We start from the raw sequence: 26,510 nt of genomic DNA on the forward strand, positions 1-26,510 counted from the left end.
TGAAATAACCAAATAAAATTGATTTTATTACGTAAACAATATTTACCGGCCGCGTTTTGTCAATGTTTTTAATAGAAATGGTCACAGCCATCCAAATGAATGTCCAAATAACATGCTTACCTTTCGAATAAATCATTAATTATCAGACAAAGGGAAGTTATAAAATTTTAAGGATTGTCTCCCCTGTGGCGCTTATTGCAATATGGCTGATGTAAACACGTGAAAACTGAATTGCTAATATCCAAAAAACAATATTTCAAGAAAAAGAAGTTCTGACACGGCGTTCAGTCGTTGTCAACCCACAAGATGGTTAAAGAACAATTCAGAGAAGCCGATGTGGCTAAGAAAATGTAATAACTTCATTAACCTGCCGGTGAAAATTGGATAAAAATGATGCAACGGCATAACCGGCAGATTTTGTTCAAGAATCAATGTGTTCTGTTGTTTTCAAGGGAGGGGGTGGGGGAGTTGAGTTTTTCTTGGTTCTGTCTAAGCCCTAGAGCCTGCTGTTATTGTTTTTAATGGAGAGGACAGCACCTCTTTATTAGCAGTAATGCTTGAGCAAGGCTAGTTCAGCTCTGGACATAAGTCTTGTTACACCCGACTTCAACCTGTCAGTGGCTGTACTGTACTCTGTGTAGGCTGTATGTTCAAGTACGGTTCAAATGGAAACTTTTTGAGTCCCCAATAGATTTTATTGGATCACTTTTTACTGCTAAACGGTTGTGTGCCAGTCTCTGTGAATGCCTGTACAATGTAAAGAAACATTTTAGTAGCAAGGCAAAGAATTTTTTTAAAATTTGAATCAAGACTGACTCGCGACCGTTTAGCAGTAAAAAGTTGTGCAGTAAAATTTACTGGGGACTCAAAAAGTTTCCACAAGGAGTCAATAGGCCCGTTCTTGAATGTACAGGGTGAATTTAACAAGACTTACGTACAGAACTGAACTAGAGCAAGGTTTGCAATTTAGCTTCTAGATCCCATGGATGGTTTAAAACAGTCTTTTGGCATTATTATTACTGGAGTAGCAACAATTAAAAATCTAATTTGCGTTCCTAGATCTCTGATTGTATACAGTGCACATGGGTAGTAGAAAGGGCAATAGAATTAGTATGTGTTGATTTTCAAAACTGTTCCAGGTTAATTAAGAAATGGCGAACACAGAGACACTATGCCTTTTTAGTCATTTGGATAGTACATCCTGGTACATATGGGCCTGACTAAAATGATATTGACCTTCATATTCACTGCAACATATTCTGCAAACCATATGCAAACTGATATATTTTGCCCTATTTCACAATAAATGGGTTGTATTTGGTAAATTGTTCTGCCTCAATTTTTCATCCAATTTTATAATTTCAGAAGCCATGTTACGTTTGGGATGATGAATTCTCAACAAATGCAGCAGGTTTCTCATATGCATGTTGTCAGTAAAAATCTCTACAATCAAGATGGTAGTCGAAAACCTGTTATCAATGGTGTTCTTGATCATAGAATGGTATACACATTTTTATTTCTTCTCTCCTATTTCCTGTTAAAAGATAATTGAAACATACATTTAATCAGAGGTATCAATATATCTAAAACCAGTGCAAGGTGTATTTGTTAATACTATGATTGTGTCTGTAGGCCTACATATATTTTGACATAAGTCTGTATTTTCGTTAAAGGTAGGAATTTATTTTTACAGGGAACCAGTGATAAGGAGAATAGTTGTGAATCATGTGGAAAAGGATTAGTTGATTGTATTGGTCACTATGGTTATGTTGATCTGGAACTACCAGTCTTTCATATTGGTTATTTTAGAACAACGATAACACTACTGCAGATGATTTGTAAGGTGAATGAATGTTTGTACCGTTATACTGCAATGTCTACAAACTAATGTGTAGATGTTTCATATTTTTGTTCCAGTTGAAAGAAGAAATTGCAATAAAAAAATGACAAAACTACATTTCAATTTTGAATGTTCAGAACATTAACTGTATTCAAAATATCTAGCTTTGAAATTAGGTTTGATGTTGTAAATAATTTCATAACATTAATCTGTTATCTTTTTAGCGTTGCAGCAACATTCTTCTTCATCCAACAGATAAAAAGAATTTTTTGGATGCTTTAAAGCGACAAGGAATGACCTATCTTCAAAAGAAGGGCATGAAGAAAAAGATACACGAAAAGTGTAGAAAAGTTACTAAATGTGTACATTGTGGAGAATATAATGGTATTGAAATTGGTGTTTTACATTTTTACTGAAGAGTAGTCTCTAATAAGTAATTTTATCGCCAAAAAGTGCACACCATGGCTGATATCTTCACTTCCAGCATATTTTCAATTGATCACGCTTCAAAATTTTAGGATCATAGATTTAAATCTATTTTTCCATCCACACTTTATTTTTAAAGCTTACTACAGAGTTCACAATAAATTTTTTAGAACTTGCTCAGATGGATTGATAACAGTGATTTTAGTTTTAACCCACACAAAGTTAACTGTGTTTACAATTTTATGTTAAATTGTAGGAATGACAAAGAAATGTGGTATGCTGAAGATTATACATGATTGTTATAAACCTGGTAGAAGAGGGGGAGAACAAATTATTGCTGAATTTGTTGGTTCATTTGAAAATGCTAAAAAGCACAATGGTGAGATTGAACCATTGCTAAATAAAGTTCAGGTAGGTTCCATGTCTTCTCAATAACTCTTTGTCATCTTATTTCTCTGTAATCAAACTTTCAGATGATTTGCTTGACCTAAATTTGGGGATTTCACTTCAAAATGTTTATTTTTAAGGTTAAATTCTTTGAAGTTTACATAGGCTAAGCCAGTTCCCCAATCCCATTCAGACATCCTGAATAAAAATATTGTTTTAAAAAGAAAAAAAGTTCTCCAGTCAGTCAATTTTCCTGCCAGTAAGTCAATTTTCCTGCCAGTAAGTCAATTTCAAGACAAGCAAATGACATGAAATGTTAGTGCTGCCCACTATAGTCTGTCATCTATCAATGTTTGTTTGATCCCATAATTGTGTATTACACGTAGTAGGGTAGTAAGCAAACCTTGTGCATCTTTATTTTAAAAAAAAACCATATATTATTTAATTCAGTTATCAGTATTCGACCAGACATTTACATAATTTATTTCAGGAAATTTTAAATCCTTTGGTGGTTTTGAATCTTTTCAAAAAAATTAAAGATGAAGTAAGTAAATACAAATTTTTATAGGTCTTTTCTATTTTGGGATTATTTTTCATTAAGAGTTTCTGGCCCATGTGAGTAAAAATTATTAGAATGAAATTCTCTGCTAATAGTTTTACTTTACCAACCAAAACTTCAAACTTTTAAAACCTGTCAGTACAGACTCATAATTGTTTTGCATAAACTTGTGACACAGGATGTTGCATTGTTGATTATTACATATTTAATTGTTTGTTTTATAGGATGTACCTTTGTTAATGATGAATCCTAATGTAGGTCGTCCAGAAGATATGATTCTAACTCGTATAGTTGTGCCACCTATCTGTATTAGACCTTCTGTAGTATCAGATCTTAAATCAGGAACGTAAGTTTTTCGTATCAAGCATGATGTGAACGGTAAAACAATAAAAATGGACAAACTTGAATGAATAACTATCCAAACCATTAAACTGTTCATTCACAGGTTCCATTACATATATATATATATATATATATGTTATGGAATTAAAACTATTTTATAAAAACATTGTTTATTTATTTATCAGAAATGAAGATGACATTACTATGAAGTTTACAGAAATTATATTTTTAAATGATGTAATACAGAAACATAGAGCTTCTGGTGCTAAGATGCAGATGATCATGGTAGATACTTAACAATTTTCTTCTTTGTTTTTAAATTAACCAAATAAGGTTTAAGAAAGAGAAGTGCTAAGTTTTGTTGCAGAATCTTTATCTCTAATAACAAATGTTGTAAATTTTACTCAACAGATAAATATATTGTTGGTTTCAGTATAAGTTGTTTTGGTCACAACAAAAAATCGATTACATACATTTGATTAATTTATGAAGTCTTTTTGGTTCAATTTTCAATTTTCTAGAAATTTTGAATCTTTCAAAATAACACATTTTCCTTATACATGTATGTTGATTTTTTTTATATTACTTAATTTTATTGTATTTGATATATTAAAGATGCATTATATGTAATTAATTTACAGGAAGATTGGGATTTTCTACAATTACAAGTAGCTTTACTATACAACAGTGAAACATCTGGTATACCACTTCATATGCAGGTAATTGTCTTTTACATGTGTTGATGCTATTATTTCTTCTTAGTCCTTATTATTGAGTTATAAGAAACCTAAAAATGTTTTCAAGGTTTGCAAAGTGCATAAGAATTGTGATTATTCGTATCAATATCTGAAATTATATTGTTTTAGCCCAAGAAAGCCTCCCGTGGATTTGTACAAAGATTAAAGGGTAAACAAGGTAGATTTCGGGGTAATTTGTCTGGTAAAAGAGTTGATTTTTCTGGAAGAACAGTTATCTCCCCTGATCCTAACATGAGAATTGATCAAGTAAGTATTTCTGCTGTCTGGGCAAAATTCACCTCTTTGAAGTTAAAGTCTATTCCATTCCTAAAATGATCCTACTTCAAAATCAGAACATGTACAATAACTGGGTGTTGTATATCAAAAGCTAATCTCTTGGAATATTTTTACTGTTTGATGGTTGATGAATAATGTTTTGTCATCTATATAGGTAGCTGTACCAGTTCTTATAGCTAAGATTTTAACATATCCAGAACGTGTTACAGCAGCTAATATTAAACTAATGAGACAATTAGTATTAAATGGAGCTGATACTCATCCTGGGGCTAATTTCTTACAACAACGTGGAAATAACATCAAAAGGTAAATCACATGAAATTATTTTCTTCGTCTATGGACACTTTTCTTTGATTAATGCATTTGTGAATACTCCACATGATAGTGAAAAAAACATTCATTTTAACAACCGTATGTCCTTAGAGCTGGATTCATCATTTGTAATGTATTTATGTAGTTAGGACTTTGGACTGTCAACACTGTTCAAATCCCCATGTGAACTGGAAAATTCTTTGGTTCTCACTTACATTGGCCGGTGCCTGTAAGGATGACATGAAAATTGTGTGTAGTTGTACGTATCATACGAAAAACAAGGCCTGTTTACAAATTGGTAATGCACATTAAAAATCCCTTGAAGAAGAGTATGTGGAAATGCTGCTTGGACAAAATTCTCCTCACAATGTACATCTAACCATAGAAGTAAAACTACTGTATCCTCGTAAAATGTTGACAAGATGTTCCATTCTCAGTAACAGTTTACAATATAAGGTACTTATCTCAAGTGAAACCCTGGCCACTCAGTAAATAAACCAATAGTTATAATGAGGAATGTCTATTTATATTATAGGTTTTTAAAGTATGGAGATCGGGAGAAGATGGCCAGTAGTTTAAGATTTGGTGATATTATAGAGAGACATATGATGGATGATGATGTCATTCTGTTTAATAGACAACCCTCTCTACATAAACTTAGTATACAAGCTTTTTATGTAAGTTGTAACTCTAATCTTCTAATCTTAACATAAACATAGCACCATATATCTGTAACTTTCAATTTCTTGGTATTAAGACCTCATATACTATTAAAAAAACAAATAAAATCTATTTATGGAATAACAATTACTATGATTTATTACACTAGGACGTTTCAACAAGATTTTACAAGTCGTTATCAAGTATATACTCACAAATAGGTTGATAATTACTTTGGAAAATCATGTTCACACCGCTGTGTAATAAATCATAGTAATTGTTATTCCATGAATAGTGTTTTATTTAAATAGGCTCCAATTACTAAATGCCAATCAAAGAATATGTACTATAATAGTAAGTGCAGGAGAGCCGCACTACAAGCAAAATAAAACTGAGAAAACAAACCTGCGGCACAAGGCAAACTACATAGACAATGCAAGAAATAATCAACAAATATCAAATCAAGTGAATGGATAATAATTAAATATTTAACACTCAGTGATGATCTTTAAAATAATTTTAATCAACTAATCTTCTCAAAATGTGCTAAATGCAATGGTTGATTGTGAATGACAAAATAAAAGCTTTAATATGGGCATTTACTCATTGGAATTTTCACCCTTTTTTTTAAAGATCTGATTGTCTGCTTGATATAACTTACTTGTATTGTGTTATTATTTACAGGCTAAGATTATGCCACACAGAACATTTCGTTTTAATGAATGTTGTTGTAATCCATTTAATGCTGATTTTGATGGTGATGAGATGAATCTACATTTACCTCAAACAGAAGAAGCTAAAGCCGAAGCCATTACTCTGATGGGAGTGAGTAGATTTAGCTTGATGGTTAAAAAAAAAAGATTCTAAATAACAAGCTCAAAGGGAATTCTTGTCTATAAACAAAACCAAACGGAACTAGATATTTTTTCTTGCATGTGTTATAATACACCTTTCAATAAAAGTTATGATGGACGAAACGTTATCACATAACAGATCAGCCATTTTGATAATATCACTTCTGATCTTGAAATGTGCCATGTAAGGTATTTGATCTGGAGTAATACTCAGTGTAATGATCTATAACTAAATCAAGTGGGCCCAAAATCAATACTAAATGTAATGTACAACTTAACTAAAGACAAATAAATAATTTCGCAATGTCAAGACGAGAATGCTGTTTTTAAAAGAACTTTATGAACTACAGTATCCAAACCACTATAGATCTTAACTGAAGAGACAAATTTGCAAAATATTTTGACATTTAGGCTTATGTTTTAGAAAATGGTTTACCATTTGTTTCATTTGAAATTATTTCAGTCAAAGTCCAATATTATAACTCCTAGAAATGGTGAACCACTGATAGCCGCTATACAAGATTTTATTACTGGTAGGTTCTGTTGTATTGTTATCCTTTTCAGGAGCACATCATTTTATCGAGACTAGTTTAAAACAGAACAAACACGCCATGTTCTATTCATCTACCCCGATCTAATATCTAGGACGAAAGGCATCGTCAACCATGTTGTATTGTTATCCTTTTCAGGAGCACATCATTTTATCGAGACTAGTATGAAAACACGCCATGTTCTATTCATCTACACTGCATCTAATATCTAGGAAGAAAGGCATCTCCACCATGTTGTATTGTTATCCTTTTTAGGAGCACATCATTTTATCGAGACTAGTTTAAGAAAGAACAAACACGACACATGCTCTACATCTCCCAGCATCTAATATCTAGAACGATCATGTATTATACTTTTCTTTATAATGAGTAACTAAAGGGAGATAACTGTGTGCACTACACATGGAATGAGCATACTACAACAGAGTACAGACGGTTCTTACAGGAAATATATATATGGTTTTCTACTATATTTAATCCATAATAAAACCAAAAAACATGACTATCTATATTGCTTCCAATATTGTCTTCGTTTCATTGCTTAGCAAATGTTCTTTACATTTCAAAAATTCCATAATGTTTTATGATGAGTATGCCAGCAGACCATGGTCTTACCAAAGTTCTCGAATTTTGAAGGATCTTAGAACATCAAACGACCATTTGAATTGAATTTTAGTCAATTGTATAACACCCATCACATTTTTGCCGCAAACTTTTATTCAGAATCTAATTCTCTCAATCATACAAAAAAGTAATATGATAATAATCTCCACCAGTCATTACTGCAGAAACACATTTGATTTTATCATGGTTCTATTAACACCACATCTGTTATTGGGACTGGCAGAACTCAATTTCATGTGACTCGCTTGTAATTCCGTCAATTCTTAGCTTTCCAGACTCTCCACCGAGGTCAACAATATTATGTCTGATAATTAAAAAATTTGTGTAAAAACATGCATTAGCATTGCATTAAATTCCATGATATCAAAGAGATACTTGATTGTAAGTGGTTGGATTTAAAATTTGAAACCATGGCTACCCCAAATTTTAGATAAATTACAATTTGTGTTGTGCAGTACGTTCCTTAAAAATTAATCTTATATTTGCTGAATTTTCTAGGAGCCTATCTTATAACACAGAAAGATGTATTTTTTGATCGTAGTAGAGCTTGTCAACTAGTCTCCTCCATGTTATCAGCTAAAGATGAAAAGACCAGAATAGATCTACCTCACCCTGCTATATATAAGGTCAGTTATATGTTATTAACATAATTTATACTCATCGATCAACAGATTTGATACAAAAAGTGGCTGGAATTTGCTTTAATGCCTTTATAAGTATATATGCAAGGCAGAATATTCTGTTATCATTAATCAGCCTTTTATCATTCTATTTGCGAAATGTTCATGTAAATTGTGAAATTGTAACATTTTAATCTCAAATAATGTCTATTATTTATCTTCTTTTTATAATGTCACTTATAGACGTTATATCTATTTCCAACTAATTTATAGGGTTCACTAATAACAGACAGCTTTATGAATAACATTCACTAGGTTTATTAACTGCAACATTTCAATGAGGACACTCTCACCGTTATGAAGCAATGATACAATCAACATGTTACAGAAGGTTATATACAAACGGACAACAATAAACTAATTAACAATTTGAAGCTGAAGCCATTGGAAGTCAAACCATTCAAGATTCAATAAGTTTGTAGATGACAATAATATACCCCGGGGCCGGGTAGTATACTTTAACTTGATGCAAATATTTGACATATTGCTATTTTAAATGTCAATTTCTGAAGTTTATGTACATAACACTCATACTGTGTAATCTTTATATTACAGCCATGTAAATTATGGACAGGAAAACAGATATTTAGTTTATTAATACGTCCTAATAAACATTCACCAGTTAAAGCTAATCTGAGAACTAAAGGCAAAAATTATACTGTTGGTGAAGATCTGTGTTATAATGATTCATGTAAGTACTGGTTAATCAAAGCTCATATACAAAAACTGGATTACTTATTCATAAAATTAAAGCATATTTCAGTAATAAGTATTGTATCTGTTTCAAAATGTTTAGATCTTGTTTTATCGAAGTATTAATGGAGGAATTTTAATGTCATTAAAGATGCATTATGTAAGATTTAGATAAAGAGCTGGTTTTTCTAGCTATGATAGTTTAAAAAGGGATAATAGCGTTGACTTGATAATATACAAAGTCTCAATTTTCCATTTTTTTCGCTAGTGTATGGTCAAATCCAATTAATATCCAAACCATCCGATGATCTAGAGAGTTGATTATCTGTTTGTAATGTTAGTAAATGTCTAAAAAAATAATTTGAATAACATTTAAATTCAGAAAAGAAAGACCTTCATTAGGCAGATTTAGCTCTTACATAATGCACCTTTAAAGTATTTATGCTTTTAGCTGCAGGCATTTCATTAAGCATAAAACATGTTTTGCACATGCTTGCCAAATGCTAAGAATGCTTTGTGTAATATTTCACTTTATTTCAGTTATTGTAGTAAGAAACAGTGAGTTATTATGTGGTGCTATGGATAAAGGAACTCTGGGATCAGGATCTAAAGCTAATATTTTCTACGTCATACTACGAGATTACGGTGAAATATATGCAGCTGATGCTTTATCAAGACTCGCTAAACTCTGTCCTGCTTACCTATGTAAGTACGTTTTTGTTTCTTTCAATGGTTTCAACCATTTCTTGTGAACACTCTACACATTTTATTTATCATCCCATCTTTTTAGAATTATATAAGATAGAGATGTTTATTGCATCAATGTCATAAAGTACAGAATGCACACAGGTACATTTAGACAGAATCACTTATGTTGATAACATTAGTCAGACAAAGAAGCCTATTGAATTTCAACAATTGCTATTAATTAGCCCTGCTTGTAGTGTTATGACGCTCCTTTTACTTATTAACAAAAATTACTCGAACAAACAAAAATTATCATATGGTCTGTCTGAAATTTATATCCATTATTCAAATTTGTGAAAAGAAGAATCCTACTGAATTTCGGTTATGGACCTTGTTTCTCTGTGTAGAATCTTGTGAACACTCTTAACAGGTTGTAGAACCTTGTGAATGCTTTAACAGCAAAATTCACCTTAAGATTTACTGAAACGTATCTAATATTTTCAAAAGCTTCAATATTACTTCACATTTATATTACATGGATACAAATATTTATTTATAGTACCTTTATATTATAACTTCAGAAATTAGGATTGATTTTTTGGGAGAAATTTTCCTATTTCATGAATAAATGTTTTCTCACTTGAATCCATTAGTCCAGTTTCTGAACTTGGTGAAAATTAAGTGATGGTTTTTTTTCTGTATTTTCAGCTAATCGTGGTTTTTCCATAGGAATAGGGGATGTAACTCCACAGACTGGATTGATCAAGGCTAAAAATCAACTGCTGGATGATGGGTTAGATATTACATTAATTTGGTTTTTTTCCTTACTTATTCCAAATTGTAAATGAAATTGATCATGATATTGAAGTGCAGTTATTTTTTAATCTTGTAGATTACCCTTTGTATTAATATTATATAACAGTAAATTCAAGTTTACCGAATTCATTATCTTTTCCGTATTCTATTAGACTTGGATAACTGACTAATTTTGTCTCTAAAATGTATGGAATAGACATTATACAGATATTAAATAAATCTCAAATATTTTATTCTAAACAGCTAACGTCCGGGACGTTATTTAATTATAGGTATACAATGTGTGATGGATATATCCGAGATTTAGAAGATGGCAAATTACAAACACAACCTGGTTGTTCTGAAGAAGAAACTCTTGAGGTAGGATACTAAATAATGAATTACATTTTTACTTATTTAAGTTTTCTAAATTAGGGTTCTCTTAATGAAGTTGGCTTAGTGGGTAAAGACACTGACTAGCTAATCAGGTCTCGTGTTCACTCTCTATGTTGGTTTCCCACTTATCAGACGTGCAGGATGGAGGACCTGATGACCTGACAAGGAACAGTGTCTATTTGTTTGTTGGGACAAAAAATGGTTGAGGTCTAGTGTACACATTTACAGGCATGTAACAGAACCTTTGATATTTTGAATTTCGAATTAGGGTAGGTCATAGTGGCTCTGTCCAGGCAAAATTTCCCTCGAAGCACACTGTATGGCATTTATCTGTTTTCATAAGCCAAGCAGTGCAGAAAAGTAAGACGTTAAACCCCCTCTTCATTTTATTTCTTAATGAAGTTATTTTTAACAGCTGATTCCTGTATCTATCTGATTAGTATTGAAAGTTATTCCTGAGAAATCTGTTTGTTTGTGAAGGATATGTTTTAACTCTATCACACATCATTCCTTATAGATTAAAAATATATATAGTGCAATATTTGTTTGTTACAGGCTATGATATTACGTGAATTATCTGTTATTCGAGATCATGCTGGTAAAGCTTGTTTAAGAGAATTACATAAAAGTAACAGTCCACTCACAATGGCTATCTGTGGATCAAAAGGTATATTATGAACTATAGTATATTTTTGGGGGGCAAGAAGGAGGCTTTCATTTTTTTGTAGTTTATCTCATCATATTTTAATTTAATTATGCAAAATCGACCTACTTAAAGCTATAATCCTTAACATAAGAGTTACAGGTTTTAGAATAAATGCTGAAAAGTGTATTTCCTAGAGGATCTATACATGCTGGGGGAATCAGGAAACGTAGTAGAATATGTAAGTAAAGGAATCAGATTGTGTTTTCATATAAGGTGTTTACAGAAAAGTAAGACGTTAAACCCCATTTTTTTTATTTATAAGTTTAGCCCTCGGTTGACCTTCATCATATACATTCTCTAACATAATTATCATTCTAGGATCATTTATCAATATATCTCAGATGATTGCTTGTGTTGGTCAACAGGCTATCAGTGGACATCGAGTACCTAATGGTTTTGAAGATAGAGCTTTACCTCATTTTGAGAGACATTGTGAGTTAATTTTTCTATACAAATGTCTTAATTAATTGAAGAGAACTGCGGTTGCTCAGTGAGTGCGATGCTGGCTCACTAACCAGAATAATTTGCTCCTGGGGTTGGCCAAGGAAGTTCCTCAAGATTTTCCTGCGAGGTTTACCCATGTCAATGGTGTAGGACGGAGTGCCTGACAAGGAACAGTATCTGGTCGTTTGAATGGGACAAAAATTAAAGTATTGTTTTCTTAAATATAACAAGTATACAAATTTTTATATAATCTAATGATTGCCATGTCACGACCTTACAGCTAAAGATCCTGCTGCCAGAGGCTTTGTAGCTAACAGTTTTTATTCTGGTTTAACACCCACAGAATTCTTCTTTCATACTATGGCTGGTAGAGAGGGTCTAGTAGACACAGCTGTCAAGACAGCTGAAACAGGGTATATGCAAAGAAGACTAGTCAAGGTATTTGTCAAGTAAAACAAATAATAATTACAGTCATACTTTTGGAGCTACATTAATTTTAACTTGCCTTATTTACAGCTGGTTATGTTAGGTCCCCACTGTCGTGTGATGCATTACGTTACGATTGTCCCTATTGAGTCCACGATCTGGTACGTGCAGATACGTTCGGATACGTTTCAATACGATCAACACGACTGCTACGACCGACCTCAATATATAATAAGACCTGATAGGATCATCATAATTTATTAATTACTCACGATTAAAACCATGATTTCAATCATAGCATAAATCGTGATTGTGGGAACCTAGCATTAGACTAGTACACAAGTAATCATTGCTAAATCTGCCTATTACCGGTCTTTTCTCTGGCTTCAAATGTTATATAAATTTATTCTCATAATCAACTCTCTAGAACGTTGGATCTGATAGATATTGAGTGGATTAAGCAATGTCTGTAATATCTACATTAAATGATAATATTCATAACACTCATGAAGACTGCAGATTGAAACAAGACTTTGTGTATTATCATGACAATGGTTATATTGACAACTGATACAAATTTAGACTATTTCTTGTTATGGCAAGAATGGCTTGCTCCTTATCTAAATCTTACATGAAAAGAATCAGCAAGAAGATTTTAGATGTTTGGCAATATTCTAATTATTATTGTCATTTGAGGCTTAGCTTCTTTAAACTGTTTCACGGAAAGAGTGAATATTCTATTTTATTATAGTCATTAGAAGATTTATGTCTACAGTATGATATGACTGTAAGAACATCAGTAGGAGAGGTTGTACAATTTGTTTATGGTGCAGATAATTTAGATCCAGCTGCTATGGAAGGAAAAGAAAAACCAATGGAATTCCACCGAGTCTTAGATCATATTAGAGTAAGTTTATGTCTTTGTATTATAAAAAGAAATTCACCTAATCTCCTAAATTACATTTACTGCCAATATCATTATTTAGTACCATGTTGCCCAGTTTCTATACAGACTGCTTATAATATCTATTTCATTAGGCAACAACCATGGATACATACAGAGAAGAACCATCACTGGATGGACCTCTACTTCTCTCTACGACACAACATCTATTATCTAAAACACCATGGACAAATTGTTCTAAAGATTTTATTAAAGAGATATTGTAAGTATAAAGACAAAGATTCATTGTCTTATAAATTCAGCTTCTAATAAATTTCTATCTATGTAATATTATAAAGATATTTGTGCATGTCTGCCTTGGAACATTTAGATCATATATAGAATTTGTCATGTCTAAAGGCCCGCTCTCACGGTGCGACTTGTAGTAACTATTTGTAGTATCTACATGTAGTATCTACATGTAGATTACAAAATCGTATATAAATGAGTTGATACGACTTGGAATCTCGCAATAATCTCGTCTTGTCTTAGCATAATGGCGTGATCAAACGACGAAGAGACGCTGGCTATTATTGCCCTACATTTGATAAATAAGAACAACAAAAAAAAAGAAAACCCAAATCCGTCTGGGTTAGACAGTGGATACTGCGTAGACCCACTCCCTATTACGTGAACTTGAAGAAGAAGACCCTCTCAGTTTGAAAAACTTTCTGAGCGCGTCCATGTTTACCAACAACAAAGGGAGAGAACTCGTGTTTGTACTAATACTCGACGTTTCTGATTGGTCAATTTCATACGATCTGTTGACTGAAATAGGGAAGTTTCTATTTCGCTCAACTCGCTTTCAACTGGTTGGGAGCTTGTAAAAGTTGGTACGACTAGAGTGTTCTCACACTGCATCTCGGGTCGATACTACAAGTAGTTACTACAAGTCGCACCGTGAGAATGGGCCTTAAAGGTAACAGTGCACCCGACGATAATTTCAATTATCTGGACATAGAGATCATAATTTTAAAATTGTGGCTTATGACATTGCCTGTGCAGTGGTCGTATTTTGTGGATTATGGTAAAATCCTTTTTGTTGCAGTATTGCATCTGATGAAAATTAGCCTTTAATCTCCTGTACATGACAATATTAGTTAGAAATCAAACTTCTTGGCACCACAGCTAACCCAAAGAGATATGTTTTTATCCAAAACATTTCTGTCATGTTCCATATACGTTAGTGAAAGTAGATTTTGAAATAAGGAACAGTTGTAATATTACACTTTGGGTTTTTTCTCAGAGATTTTATAAAGAAAACAGCCAATAAAATAACACAACTGAGAGAGGAGTTTTCTGGAGGAGCACTGAATGAAACCCCTAAAGGTATGTCATACATTCATAATTTAGTTTTATTGAGTTTGAAAGTAGATGACCTATTAGTCTAAAACAGGTCTTAATGTTTTTCTTCAAAATTACATTTTTAGGGGTTTGGGGAAGGAGAGGTAGAAAGGTTAATGCTCCAAAGCTATATAGTCGCTGCACAGTTATTATATGTGAATAGTAATGGGGTCATGTTTTTCTCCATTGCTTGACTAAAAGACTAAAAAATTGGTATTGTTATATTAGACCTAAAATGATCTACTTTTGTGATTGTTAAACCTCATTTTTTTTTTCCTTCCTTTACCTTTATCTTTCCATGGGCCAAATCAACATTGACATTAACAATATATTATAATAGATTGTTATTTAAATAAGACTTCAGAATAAAACCGAAACATTTTGATGGAATAAGCCTAGATTGAAATAATGGATTGAGTCTTATTTTTCTTTCAGTTATTTATGAATTAGAGAGAGTAAGTCAGAGTCAACTGGAGAAATTTTTAGAATGCTGTCATGATAAATTTATGAGAGCTCAAATAGAACCAGGTTAGTTTATTCAAATATTTATTAATTAACTAACTTCTTTTAGCGGAAAAGAATCGTGTGGGTTCCCATTCTCGTGCTTGTGAGAAAAGTAGTACTTCGGTTGACTTTGTTGTGTGTACAAATTGGCAGTGTATAAAATTGAAAATGGGGTAATTGAAAATGCTACTCCCTAATCAAAATCCTCCTGCTATACATTCAACATCTGACCATAGAAAATACCATATGTTAGTCTCAAAGTAACCAAAAGTAGGTATAGTAGTTTGTAATTTATTTAATGTAATTGTTGATGTATATAATATTCCAGGAACAGCTGTGGGGGCTGTTTGTGCTCAGTCTATAGGTGAACCAGGTACACAGATGACATTAAAGACTTTCCATTTTGCTGGTGTTGCTTCCATGAGTATCCTTTACATCTATATATCTAAAGAATGTGAAACAGACATGTGATTGTAGATGATTTTATTGAAATGAAAATTTAATCAAAGTCTAATTACGGTAGACAGTGGAGGATCTGCTATGAAACGTATAAATTTAAGCTTGTTGTTTGGGTTGATGTAACAAGGACAGCTGTCTAGTCGTTCGGATGGGACGGAAAACCGAGGTCCCGTGTACATATTGGCGTGCACGTAAAAGATCCCTTGGCAGTTGGAATTCGATATAAGAGTAGGACGGCGAAAGCCCGTCTTCATTAGCCCAGTTTAGGAGCAGAACAGTAGGACGTTAAACCCCATTTCATTTCTCTTTTGGGTTGATGTAGCTCATGAAACTGAATATTATATATTGTCGGTGGGGAATCAAATTCTCCAGAATGAGAATTTTCTTGTGCATCTTTTCATCTAGTTGTCGTTTTTCTAAGCCAATAAAAAGAGGTTTTATAGATATTGTTTCAAAATATTGTGTATGGGATGTTCCAAAATAAATGTTGTTGAGCCACTACTGTGTGAAATCTATGAAATTGAAGCAGGTAAAGGTGAATTTTTTCCCTAAGGTAGCAAATAACTAGCTTTCACTCTTTATTTCTGCGCTAGATGTTTAGCTCAAAATATGCGGATAGCTACATATTGTTTAAATGGCTACACATACATTTTGTACAGAAATATTTGAGAAAATCTTCAGAAATACATCATTATACATATGATATTTTGACGTGACATTTTTATAAGACATTTTGATTCTTAACCTCTATGTGATTTTTGGCTCTCCTGAACAATTTTGCAAAACCCAGATATGACTCCCCACCTACTATATACAGGTCTAGATATGTCCTACAAATCACCATTGACATCCTGACGTTTCAAAACCTTTTGGTGGAGAGACCCAACCTCCCCAAACCAAATATTTAGCTTTAAATTCTGCTCTCATGAATAGATTATGTTTTCACAATTCAGGTATTTATCTGAATCAATGAGATATTGATTTAATACAACTCTAAGATTAAATGTGTAAATAGTTTTTGTTCACTTTAACTTTATAAAAGATATCACACTTGGTGTACCTAGAATTAAAGAGATTATTAATGCTTCTAAAAATATCAGTACACCTATAATAACAGCTCAGTTAGATGTTGAAACTGATGCTGAATTCGCTCGAGTTGTAAAAGGTAGAATAGAGAAAACTACATTAGGAGAGGTAAATAGAATTACTAGAATTTCAATAGTATCTGTTGCATCAAGACCTTGTTGTTTAAGTATATAATTATCTATAAATATGCATTACTAGCGGTTGACCCCATTTTGCAGGTGGTAAAGCGTTAAACTGGAAGTAATATAACTCTGGAAGTGGTAGTGTATAACCACAGGCCTATGTCACTCCCCGGCAAGAGCTGTCTTTCTACTAAAATTTTCAGACTCTTTGTACCCCAAATATTAGACTCTGGGCAGCCCTAGTGTAGTGGCTAATAGATTTAGATCATATAATAATTTATCGGTATGCGTCTCTAATTTGATGTAATATTTAGTTGTATATTTGTTATAATATTTTGTAGGTTTCTGAGTATATAGAAGAAGTATATATAGCTGATGATTGTTTTATACTAGTTCGTCTTGATTTAGATAGAATTAAACTATTAAAGGTAACATTTACATAGATCCAATTTATTAATACCTAATGTGTATTACACCCTTGGTGTGTTGAATGAAATCTAATGTGTACTACACCCTCAGTGGGTTGGGTGATACCTAATGTATACTACACCTTTGGTGTGTTAGGTGATACCTAATATATACTACACCCTTGGTGTGTTAGGTGATATCTAATGTGTACTACACCCTCAGTGGGCTGGGTGATACCTAATGTGTGCTACAACCTCAGTGGGTTGGGTGATAGCTAATGTGTACTACACCCTCAGTGGGTTGGGTGACACCCAATGTGTGCTACAACCACAGTCGGTTGGGTGATAGCTAATGTGTACTACACCCATTGTGTGTTGGATGAAACCTAATGTGTACTACACCCTCAGTGGGTTGGGTGATACCTAATGTGTACTACACCCCTGGAGTGTTAGGTGATATCTGATGTATACTACACCCTTGGTGTGTTAGGTGATATCTAATGTGTACTACACCCTCAGTGGGCTGGGTGATAGCTAATGTTTACTACACCCTCAGTGGGTTGGGTGATACCCAATGTGTGCTACAACCGCAGTGGGTTAGGTGATAGCTAATGTGTACTACACCCATTGTGTGTTGGGTGATACCTAATGTGTACTACATCCTTTGTGGGGTGGGTGATACCTAATGTGGGTGATATTATTGTATGAAACTAAGACACCACATCCCTCAAGGGGTGTAAAATAATGTATTTTTTTTTATATTATTTTACTTTTAGCTAGAGGTAAATGCTGATACAATCAAACATTCTATCTGTACATCAAAACTTGGAGTCAAATTTCAGGTAAACATTTTTTGGGTCACTTACTTTTTACATGATGTTTTTTCTGAAGAAGATCACCTGCCAACATTATTGTGTATTTTTACTATAGCCCCAAAACAGGTTACTAATCTCAGTCTAGTCTATAATAATTCTTCTAGTGTCTTGATTGATTGGGCAGTGAAAGCTCATCAGGACTTTCAGGCTTGATTACGACTTGTCAATGATGCAGGTCAGAGGTCCTGTATACACCTAAACGAACCCTTGACAGTTGAAATTTGATATAAAACTAGGCCATAGCACCACGGTTGAGGCAAAAGTTCCCTCATCATAAAACACTTTATTGTGTATGCCCATCTTCGTTAGCCCAGGTGGAGCAGAAAAGCATGACGTTAAACCCCATTTCATGTTGTTCCCAGTTGTATAACAAGTTTCTGATCACAAGACACCTATACTATTTGATCTAATTTATCTTTATGGTATTTAGTGACCGTTATATTCTGAATCATTGATTCTCTTATCATTATTGGTATTTTGGTCGTAAACTCTTTAAGCTAAATATTAGAAATAAGCTAAATTTACATCCAGAAGAAATACAAAAGGGAGATTATAGCTTATTTAATGCCTATTGAATATTCATTTCTGCTGGTCATTTTATTTAAATTCTTCTGTGGAAAACAGAATATAAAACATGGTTATTTTTAAAATTGATTAATGTGTTTTCAGGATATTGAAATCCACACAGATAGTGTACTAACTGTAAGTGCTAGAGAAACAAGTAAAAGTTCTATGTATTACATTCTACAAAACCTAAAGAAGATGTTACCATCTGTCATGATCAAGGTATATATGTTTCCATTTGTTATGACTAAGATATGTTTGTGTTACGACTATCGGTAATGTATGTTTTCATGTTATGATTAATGTGTATTTCCATTGTGTTACAACAAATGTGTATTTCCATTTATTATGACTTAGGTATGTTTCTGTTATGACTATCGGTAATGTGTATTTTCATCTGTTATGACAAATGTGTATTTCCATCTGTTATGACTAAGGTTGTTTTCATCTGTTATGTCCACTACCTTACACATAACCAAAGTGAAAATATGTCTCAACGTGACCAATTATTCCATTGATGAGAATACAAAGAACACATGGTTTGATAAAATTAAAGATTGATGGTAAAGTTATTTATATTTTATTTAGGGTATTACTTCTGTAACTCGAGCTGTTATCCATTTTGATGAAAAGAAAGGAGATAACTCATATAAACTGTTAGTAGAGGGAGATAACTTGCAAGCTGTTATTGCTACAAAAGGTAAGAAAAAGGAATATTCCTCCAATGAGTGCTTATTTATAAACCCAGTAGTGCAGGCCAAGAGTAATGTATAATGAAATGTAATCATTACACAGTTCGAATGAAATTAATAGTGGGACATTTAATGTCTTGATGTATCTTTTTAAGACTAGGAATCCCTTGCAAACTACAATATTGTGAAAGTTTAATCTCTAATAGGAATATCAGCCCTAAAGGGGTTCAATTCTTTTCAGTAAATTGAAATTTCATCAATCTATGCTGCTCACTGGTATTTTATCATGGGCGAACAGTAATGACAGGCCTTTTTTTTAAATCCGATTGAATCCAAGCCAGGAGGTTATCTAGTTTTGGTATTTTGATTGCTTTCTTATGTTAAATAATCAATCTGATTACTTATTAGCGTGGATTAAGCCCAGAGAAATTTGATATTTTCGCAAAATATGCAAATAACACATCGTTAATTTAAACAGGAAAGAAAAAGTAATTAATTACATTCCAAATATGTAATGGTCAACTACATTTCAATTTAAACATCAATTAAAATAATGTGTATCTTACGTATATTAAATACATTAGATTGTAACGTAATGTTTATCTTGCATAAATTCAATACATTATATTGTAACGTAATGAACCCACCTGGGAATCACATTGGCTCAGTGCCTTAGACGCTGGCTCGCTAACCAGGTCTTGGGTTAGCTATTGTATTGGCTGAGAAATTTCCTCAAAATTTTCCCACATTGCTTCCCCCCTTCTCAGTGGTACAAAACGAAAAACCAAGGTACTATGTGTTGGCTTGCACGTAAAAGAAACTTTGACAGCTGGAATTTGAATTAAGAATAGGCCATTTCCCTTATTGTACACTGCAGAAAAGTAGGACATTAAACCCAATTTCATATCGTTCCCCGGGCCTCCTGTATGGTCATGTTAATAAAGATTATATGTATATATTTGTAGGTGTTAAAGGAACCCATTCTACATCTAATAATACATATGAAGTAATGAAGACATTAGGTATAGAGGCAGCTAGAACTACTATCATGAATGAGATTATATATACTATGGTCAATCATGGTATGAGTATTGATATTAGACATGTTATGTTATTAGCTGATCTTATGACCTTCAAGGTAAGTTTTTACTGACAAGCACATCCAAATAAATAATATTTATAAATGTTTTAGGGGCCAGGATATTTATTAAAAAAATATGACAATTTACGCCTATTGACAAGAAGACTTATTTTACTGACTCCATTTATTTAAAAAAGGATGACTTAATTTTGAGAATTTATTTATTATGCAATGTGTATTTTAGGGTGAGGTATTAGGTATAACTAGATTTGGTCTGGCCAAGATGAAGGAAAGTGTTCTTATGTTGGCTTCTGTAAGTATATCATATGGATTTTGATGTATTTAACTATTACACCATTGTAGGATAATTAATGACTAATATTCAATGGAAAACACCTGATATCACTTCTTATTTATCTAGTTCATTGCCAAAAAATAAGGTGCCCCACATAGCCAAGAATTGACTCTAATATTTACATGACAGAGAAGCAGCACATACATTATCAGTAGTAGCTTGTATTAGTCTATATAAATAGTCATCGCATGTGATTTTGTCAACACATCTTTTGATTTACTACAATTCACATCTGTAGAGCCCAGCATTTATAAGAATAGAATACTAGTCATATTTTCCTTTGGCTTTTACAAGGTTCTTTTTAACTGAAGGGTTCTGAATTAGATTTTTATTCTAGCTTTCTGTAATGTTTCATATTGTATTTTTGTCAAATTACACCCATAAGATGGAATTAGAAATGTTGTATTATGTATTATATACTGTACTTTAAATGCTTTTATTGTATTTTAACTTATATTATTTATAATCTATTGTCAGGGTAATCTATGTATAAAACTGTATGACTGATGTTTAATTATTTATATACATTTCAACATCTCAAGATGCCTATGAAGGGCAGCCAGTTGGCTTATATCTATTGTAGATATAGAAGTACTTGTATTTCTGTTCAGATGTTATAATGTATATAAATAATTAAACATCAGCCATATAGTTTTATACATACGTTGAATAATAGATATCCATGTTTGACCTGTTTACACTACAAAAGAATTAAATGTTCTGTTCTTGGCACTCTTAAAATTTATAATGTAAATGTTAAAATTTATAATGTAAACAGGGTTTAAGTGCAGTGGCGGATTAAGCTCCACCAAGGCCTGAGGCGTCAGTTGCTGGAGGGCCTATTTAGTTTTTAAAGTTAGAGCCAAGGTAGTTGCTAACATTAAAGATAGGTTGCCAGGCAACGAAACATACGCCCACAGAAGCTAAATCGTCCGGGCAGTCAACAAGTGTTGTCGCATATTTTTACTTCTTTCGGTAATGAAACATTTATAATACACTCATGAAGTAATTATCAGAAAACCATTAGAATTTGTTTGGTTTTTAATATCATGGATTTAGCTGTTCAAGTCATAAAAATTCATTGAAAATAAATATACTTGTTCGTCTCAAGCTCTTAAACTCTGTGTATCAATCTGAAGTCAATCGGATGATAACTTTAGCCTCTAGAGCGTCACAAGATTTTTCAAAGTGATCAAGGGCCATAACTGTGACAGTAATTATCGAAAATCACTGAAAATGAATAGACTTCTTTGTCTCATGACCTTAAACACTGTGTATAAATTTAAAGTCAACCGGATATTGACTTTGGCCTCTAGAGTGTCCACAAGATTTTTCAAAGTGATCATGGGCCATAACTCTGGCAGTAAATATCGAAAATCACTGAAAATGAATAGACTTCATCTCATGACCCTAAACACTGTGTATAAATTTAAAGTCAATCGGATATTAACTTTAGCCTTTAGAGTGTCCAAAAGATTTTTCAAAGTGATCAAGGGCCATAACTCTGGCATTAATTATAGAAAATCACTGAAAATGAATAGACTTCTTCGTCTCATGACCTTAAACACTGTGTATAAATTTAAAGTCAATCGGATATAAACTTTGGCCTCTAGAGCGTCCACAAGATTTTTTTGAAGTGATCAAGGGCCATAACTCTGGCAGTAATTATAGAAAATCACAGAAAATATACTTGTTCGTCTCAAGCTCTTAAACTCTGTGTATCAATCTGAAGTCAATCGGATGATAACTTTAGCCTCTAGAGCCTCACAAGATTTTTCAAAGTGATCAAGCGCCATAACTGTGACAGTAATTATCGAAAATTTAACGTCAATTGGATATTAACTTTGACCTCTAGAGCGTCCACAAGATTTTTTGAAGTGATCAAGGGCCATAACTCTGGCAGTAATTATCGGAAATCGCTGAAAATCAATAGGCTTCTTCGCTTCATGACCTTAAACACTGTGTATAAATTTAAAGTCAATCGGATATTAACTTTAGCCTCTAGAGCGTCCACAAGATTTTTTGAAGTGATCAAGGGCCATAACTCTGGCAGTAATTATCGGAAATCGCTGAAAATCAATAGGCTTCTTCGCTTCATGACCTTAAACACTGTGTATAAATTTAAAGTCAATCGGATATTAACTTTAGCCTCTAGAGCGTCCACAAGATTTTTTGAAGTGATCAAGGGCCATAACTCTGGCAGTAATTATCGGAAATCGCTGAAAATCAATAGGCTTGTTCGTTTCATGGCCTTAAACACTGTATATAAATTTAAAGTCAATTGGATATTAACTTTAGCCTCTAGAGCGTCCACAAGCAATTGTGACCGACGGACGGACGGGGGCGACGACAATATACGACCACATTTCAATGTGGCCGTATATAAACGGGATTCGTTACTGAGGTTATAATATTATTAAAATATTAGTTATAACTATTGAAATTTGTTGTACAAAATGCTTTGACAGCAGAAAGGTCACCGGAAACCAACTGTACATACACCTATTTTCAAGGATAATATTTTCTCATGATGGGGTGTTTACATCGAAACTAGCGCAAGATCTTTTGCTAGATATGTTTTCTTAAGCCAAAGTCGTTTGATATTGGTAATGTAACTTTATATGCCCATAAATGATGTCACGTGGATACAATATATTAAGCAAGACATAACCGAAAACTTACAAGGATTTAACGTACATTGTAGGCCTACGTTTAAAAAATAAGATCAGATCTCCAAACAATAGGGCCTATTTAAAATGGCGTGGGCCTAATTAATTTCGGGTGAGGGCCTTTGTTGATTCCCGTTGGGCCTAAACCCCACCCCCTAACATTCATTGTCTATGCGTTTTTAATCGTATCAAACAAGTCTTAAAAATTTTTTTTTACAAAATCTTTTTGCCTGAGGCTGCAGCCTCATCAGCCTCGCTGATAATCCGCTACTGTTTAAGTGTAGATATAAATGATTTCAGTGTGGCATATTATGTTCTCATTCCCGTTAAGTCACAGTCAATAAAAGGAGGTATAATTTTTTTTAATAATTACAGTTTGAGAAAACAGCTGATCATCTATTTGAAGCATCTTATTATGGTCAAACAGACACAATCAATGGTAAGAAACTTATTAGAATTTCCAACTGACAAATCTGAATCATTCTGTTTATATAATTGGAAATTTGTGTATATTACGATGATTACAATTTTTTGTTTATAAAAACAAATTATATATTCAGTCCAATTTGTAGATTAGTTTAGCTGAAATCAAAGGATAATGGAAATGAATAGGCATGTTTCAAGAGTGAATTCTGATAGTTGAATGATGTAGAGATGTAGCTATAATACAACTAGTTGGAAGAATTATAAAATATAAGCCCTGGTGTAATCCTTAATTGCCGGTGTTCATAAAACGATTGTGAGTGTATCAAATTGTGTTACATTACAGGTGTCAGTGAGTGTATATTATGTGCTATATTACAGGTGTAAGTAAGTGTATTACAATGTTATTTTACAGGTGTTATATTACAGGTGTGAGTGAGTATATTACAATGTTATTTTACAGGTGTTATATTGCAGGTGTAAGTGAGTGTATTTCAACGTTATTTTACAGGTGTTATATTACAGGTGTGAGTGAGTATATTACAATGTTATTTTACAGGTGTAAGTGAGTGTATTACATTGTTATTTTACAGGTGTTGTATTACAGATGTAAGCGAGTGTATTGTAATGGGTTATATTACAGGTGTTAGTGTATTATTATGTTATATATTACAGGTGTCAGTGAGTGTATTATAATGGGTATCCCTATGAGTATTGGAACTGGATTATTTAAACTACTTTATCAATATCCTTTTTAAATAAAACTTTCTTATAGCTTCTTATTCACTGATGTTGCTAAATAATTTTTCATTTAACCTTATTATCATGGACTCTACTTTTTTCTGCCAGTGGTTGGCAAAATTATGTCTTTGCTTGATTAGGAAAGCACGCTAGGAGGTGAAAAAGAACACTATTCTCTATTGAAATAATGGGAAAGAATTATGGTCAGTCAGTGAAACATTAAGTTGTTTAAGTAATTTAGTTTATAAGGGGTAATAATTTAACAAACCACGAATCACGGCAAATAATTTTTACAACCTATTCAATGGTGTTTATACCATTTTCTCAATCTGTTTCACAGAGAATTACGAGTCTCGTATAATATCTCTGTCATAGATGACTGCCTTAACACATGCTGTCACAGCACGCGGTGTGAATCATTGGCTGAATGGCACGTGCATTGTTTACATAAGACATAACTGCTTCGGAGAGAATGCTGCATTTTAGTCAATTTAATACCCATTTACACTAAATCGGAAATAATTTTTACCTACAAATACGTCAAATGCCTTTATTTATTTTTCCAATAATATATACAAAAAATGTTTTAGAACTTAATTTGTCGCAGGAAAAAAGTTAATATTTCTAGCTCATTAAGCCGCATCAATGTCATCCTTATCAGTGATTGTCGCGGCCAAGCAAATATTCACTGCGGATCAGTGTGCCATTTTCTTTCTAAGAAATTTATGTCATCTTCCTTCATTGTTTTTCTTAACGACCATCACAGCTAATAAACCTTCAACTTTATCTCGACGTCCATTAGTCTTCAATAATCAAGAATTCCATATACCTGAAGCAGGATTAAGTTAGCAAAGAAGGATATACCAAAAATGCAATAAATAAATTGTCTCTAAGAACATACATGTAGTGCTCTAACAGTATTTGAACTCAATCATGGAGAAAACTGATTCTTTGTGTTTATTTTATACTGTTTCGTGAAGATGGGATTTAAAGGATGAAAGTGTGTATGCAATGAAAGATATATGTCACAGGTACAGTGTGTAGACTTCTAAGAAGTGTGATATATTAAAGAAGTAAAGGTTTCTGAACATTCATGTGCCCATATTTCTACTTAAAATACATAAGTAACATCATCATTTGATGTTGGTGTACCATTAATTCAAATGGTGATGATTTTATTGATATGGAGGCGCTGGATAGTGTCTGTATGTAAGTTATTTTAATGTCCTACTCAATATATTACTTAATGTCTCAATCTCCATTAAACCACACATACTTGAGGAGAACATTTACCACTGTTCATAACACATGACACAATTATATAGTACAATGACGATATATGTTGATATGTTATATATATATATATGTTCATGTTTCCATATCTTGTTTACTAGTAGAAATGGTTATAGACTATTGTCCCCAAATAAGTGCAGGTTATTTCCCTTTAATAAGCATGATGAAATCAATATATTTTTTTTTTATTTAATGTTGATCACGAGATTCACACTCCGAACCGTTTGGTATATTTCCAGTTAATGGTATTGCAAATAACTTTCGACTAGATTTAGACTTAAACTGCCTTACCATTTCTGAGCTCAATTTCTGTTTCCTGTATATTCGATTTATTAAAACATAATGGAACATTAATGTTTAAATCTGTTTGAACCAAACATAGGAGTATATAAAGATTTAAAACAAAATATGAAAGTGGTTGATTTTATAATATTTGTTTTCATTATGAATGTTTAATTTTGATTATTTATGCATACATGTATTTTTTTGTTAAAAAGCAGAGAAAATGCAGATTTTTTTTATGTTATTTATATATT

At 32.7% G+C, this 26,510-nt stretch overlaps 1 protein-coding gene across 1 annotated transcript; it reads left to right on the forward strand.

Annotated features, from left to right (window-relative positions):
- Positions 1–210: 210 nt before the first annotated feature.
- Positions 211–26,470, forward strand: LOC126811927 (DNA-directed RNA polymerase III subunit RPC1). The gene is made up of 37 exons (XM_056099119.1): positions 211–350; positions 1,366–1,501; positions 1,694–1,843; positions 2,065–2,224; positions 2,523–2,677; positions 3,144–3,197; positions 3,437–3,558; positions 3,740–3,839; positions 4,196–4,273; positions 4,421–4,558; positions 4,743–4,894; positions 5,436–5,577; positions 6,245–6,385; positions 6,878–6,947; positions 8,088–8,215; positions 8,825–8,960; positions 9,503–9,667; positions 10,358–10,442; positions 10,738–10,825; positions 11,396–11,507; positions 11,865–11,978; positions 12,271–12,428; positions 13,168–13,323; positions 13,455–13,582; positions 14,606–14,688; positions 15,139–15,231; positions 15,536–15,631; positions 16,709–16,860; positions 17,216–17,302; positions 18,058–18,123; positions 18,826–18,942; positions 19,309–19,420; positions 20,378–20,550; positions 20,738–20,806; positions 23,893–23,956; positions 24,616–24,685; positions 25,446–26,470. The coding sequence occupies exons 1-37, from the start codon at positions 307–309 to the stop codon at positions 25,528–25,530; spliced, it is 4,179 nt and encodes a 1,392-aa protein (XP_055955094.1). The 5' UTR covers positions 211–306; the 3' UTR covers positions 25,531–26,470.
- Positions 26,471–26,510: the final 40 nt, after the last annotated feature.

This window comes from Patella vulgata, chromosome 2, assembly GCF_932274485.2.
Source record: "Patella vulgata chromosome 2, xgPatVulg1.2, whole genome shotgun sequence".
Lineage (NCBI taxonomy): Eukaryota > Metazoa > Mollusca > Gastropoda > Patellidae > Patella > Patella vulgata.

Bases quoted from the DNA above. Each gene is read 5' to 3' on its own strand.
- LOC126811927 (XM_056099119.1), top strand. From the start codon at position 307: ATGGTTAAAGAACAATTCAGAGAAGCCGATGTGGCTAAGAAAAT. The intron at 9,668-10,357 runs GTAAGTACGTTT...CTGTATTTTCAG, and splicing joins ACTCTGTCCTGCTTACCTAT to CTAATCGTGGTTTTTCCATA. The intron at 13,583-14,605 runs GTAAGTATAAAG...GTTTTTTCTCAG, and splicing joins GATTTTATTAAAGAGATATT to AGATTTTATAAAGAAAACAG.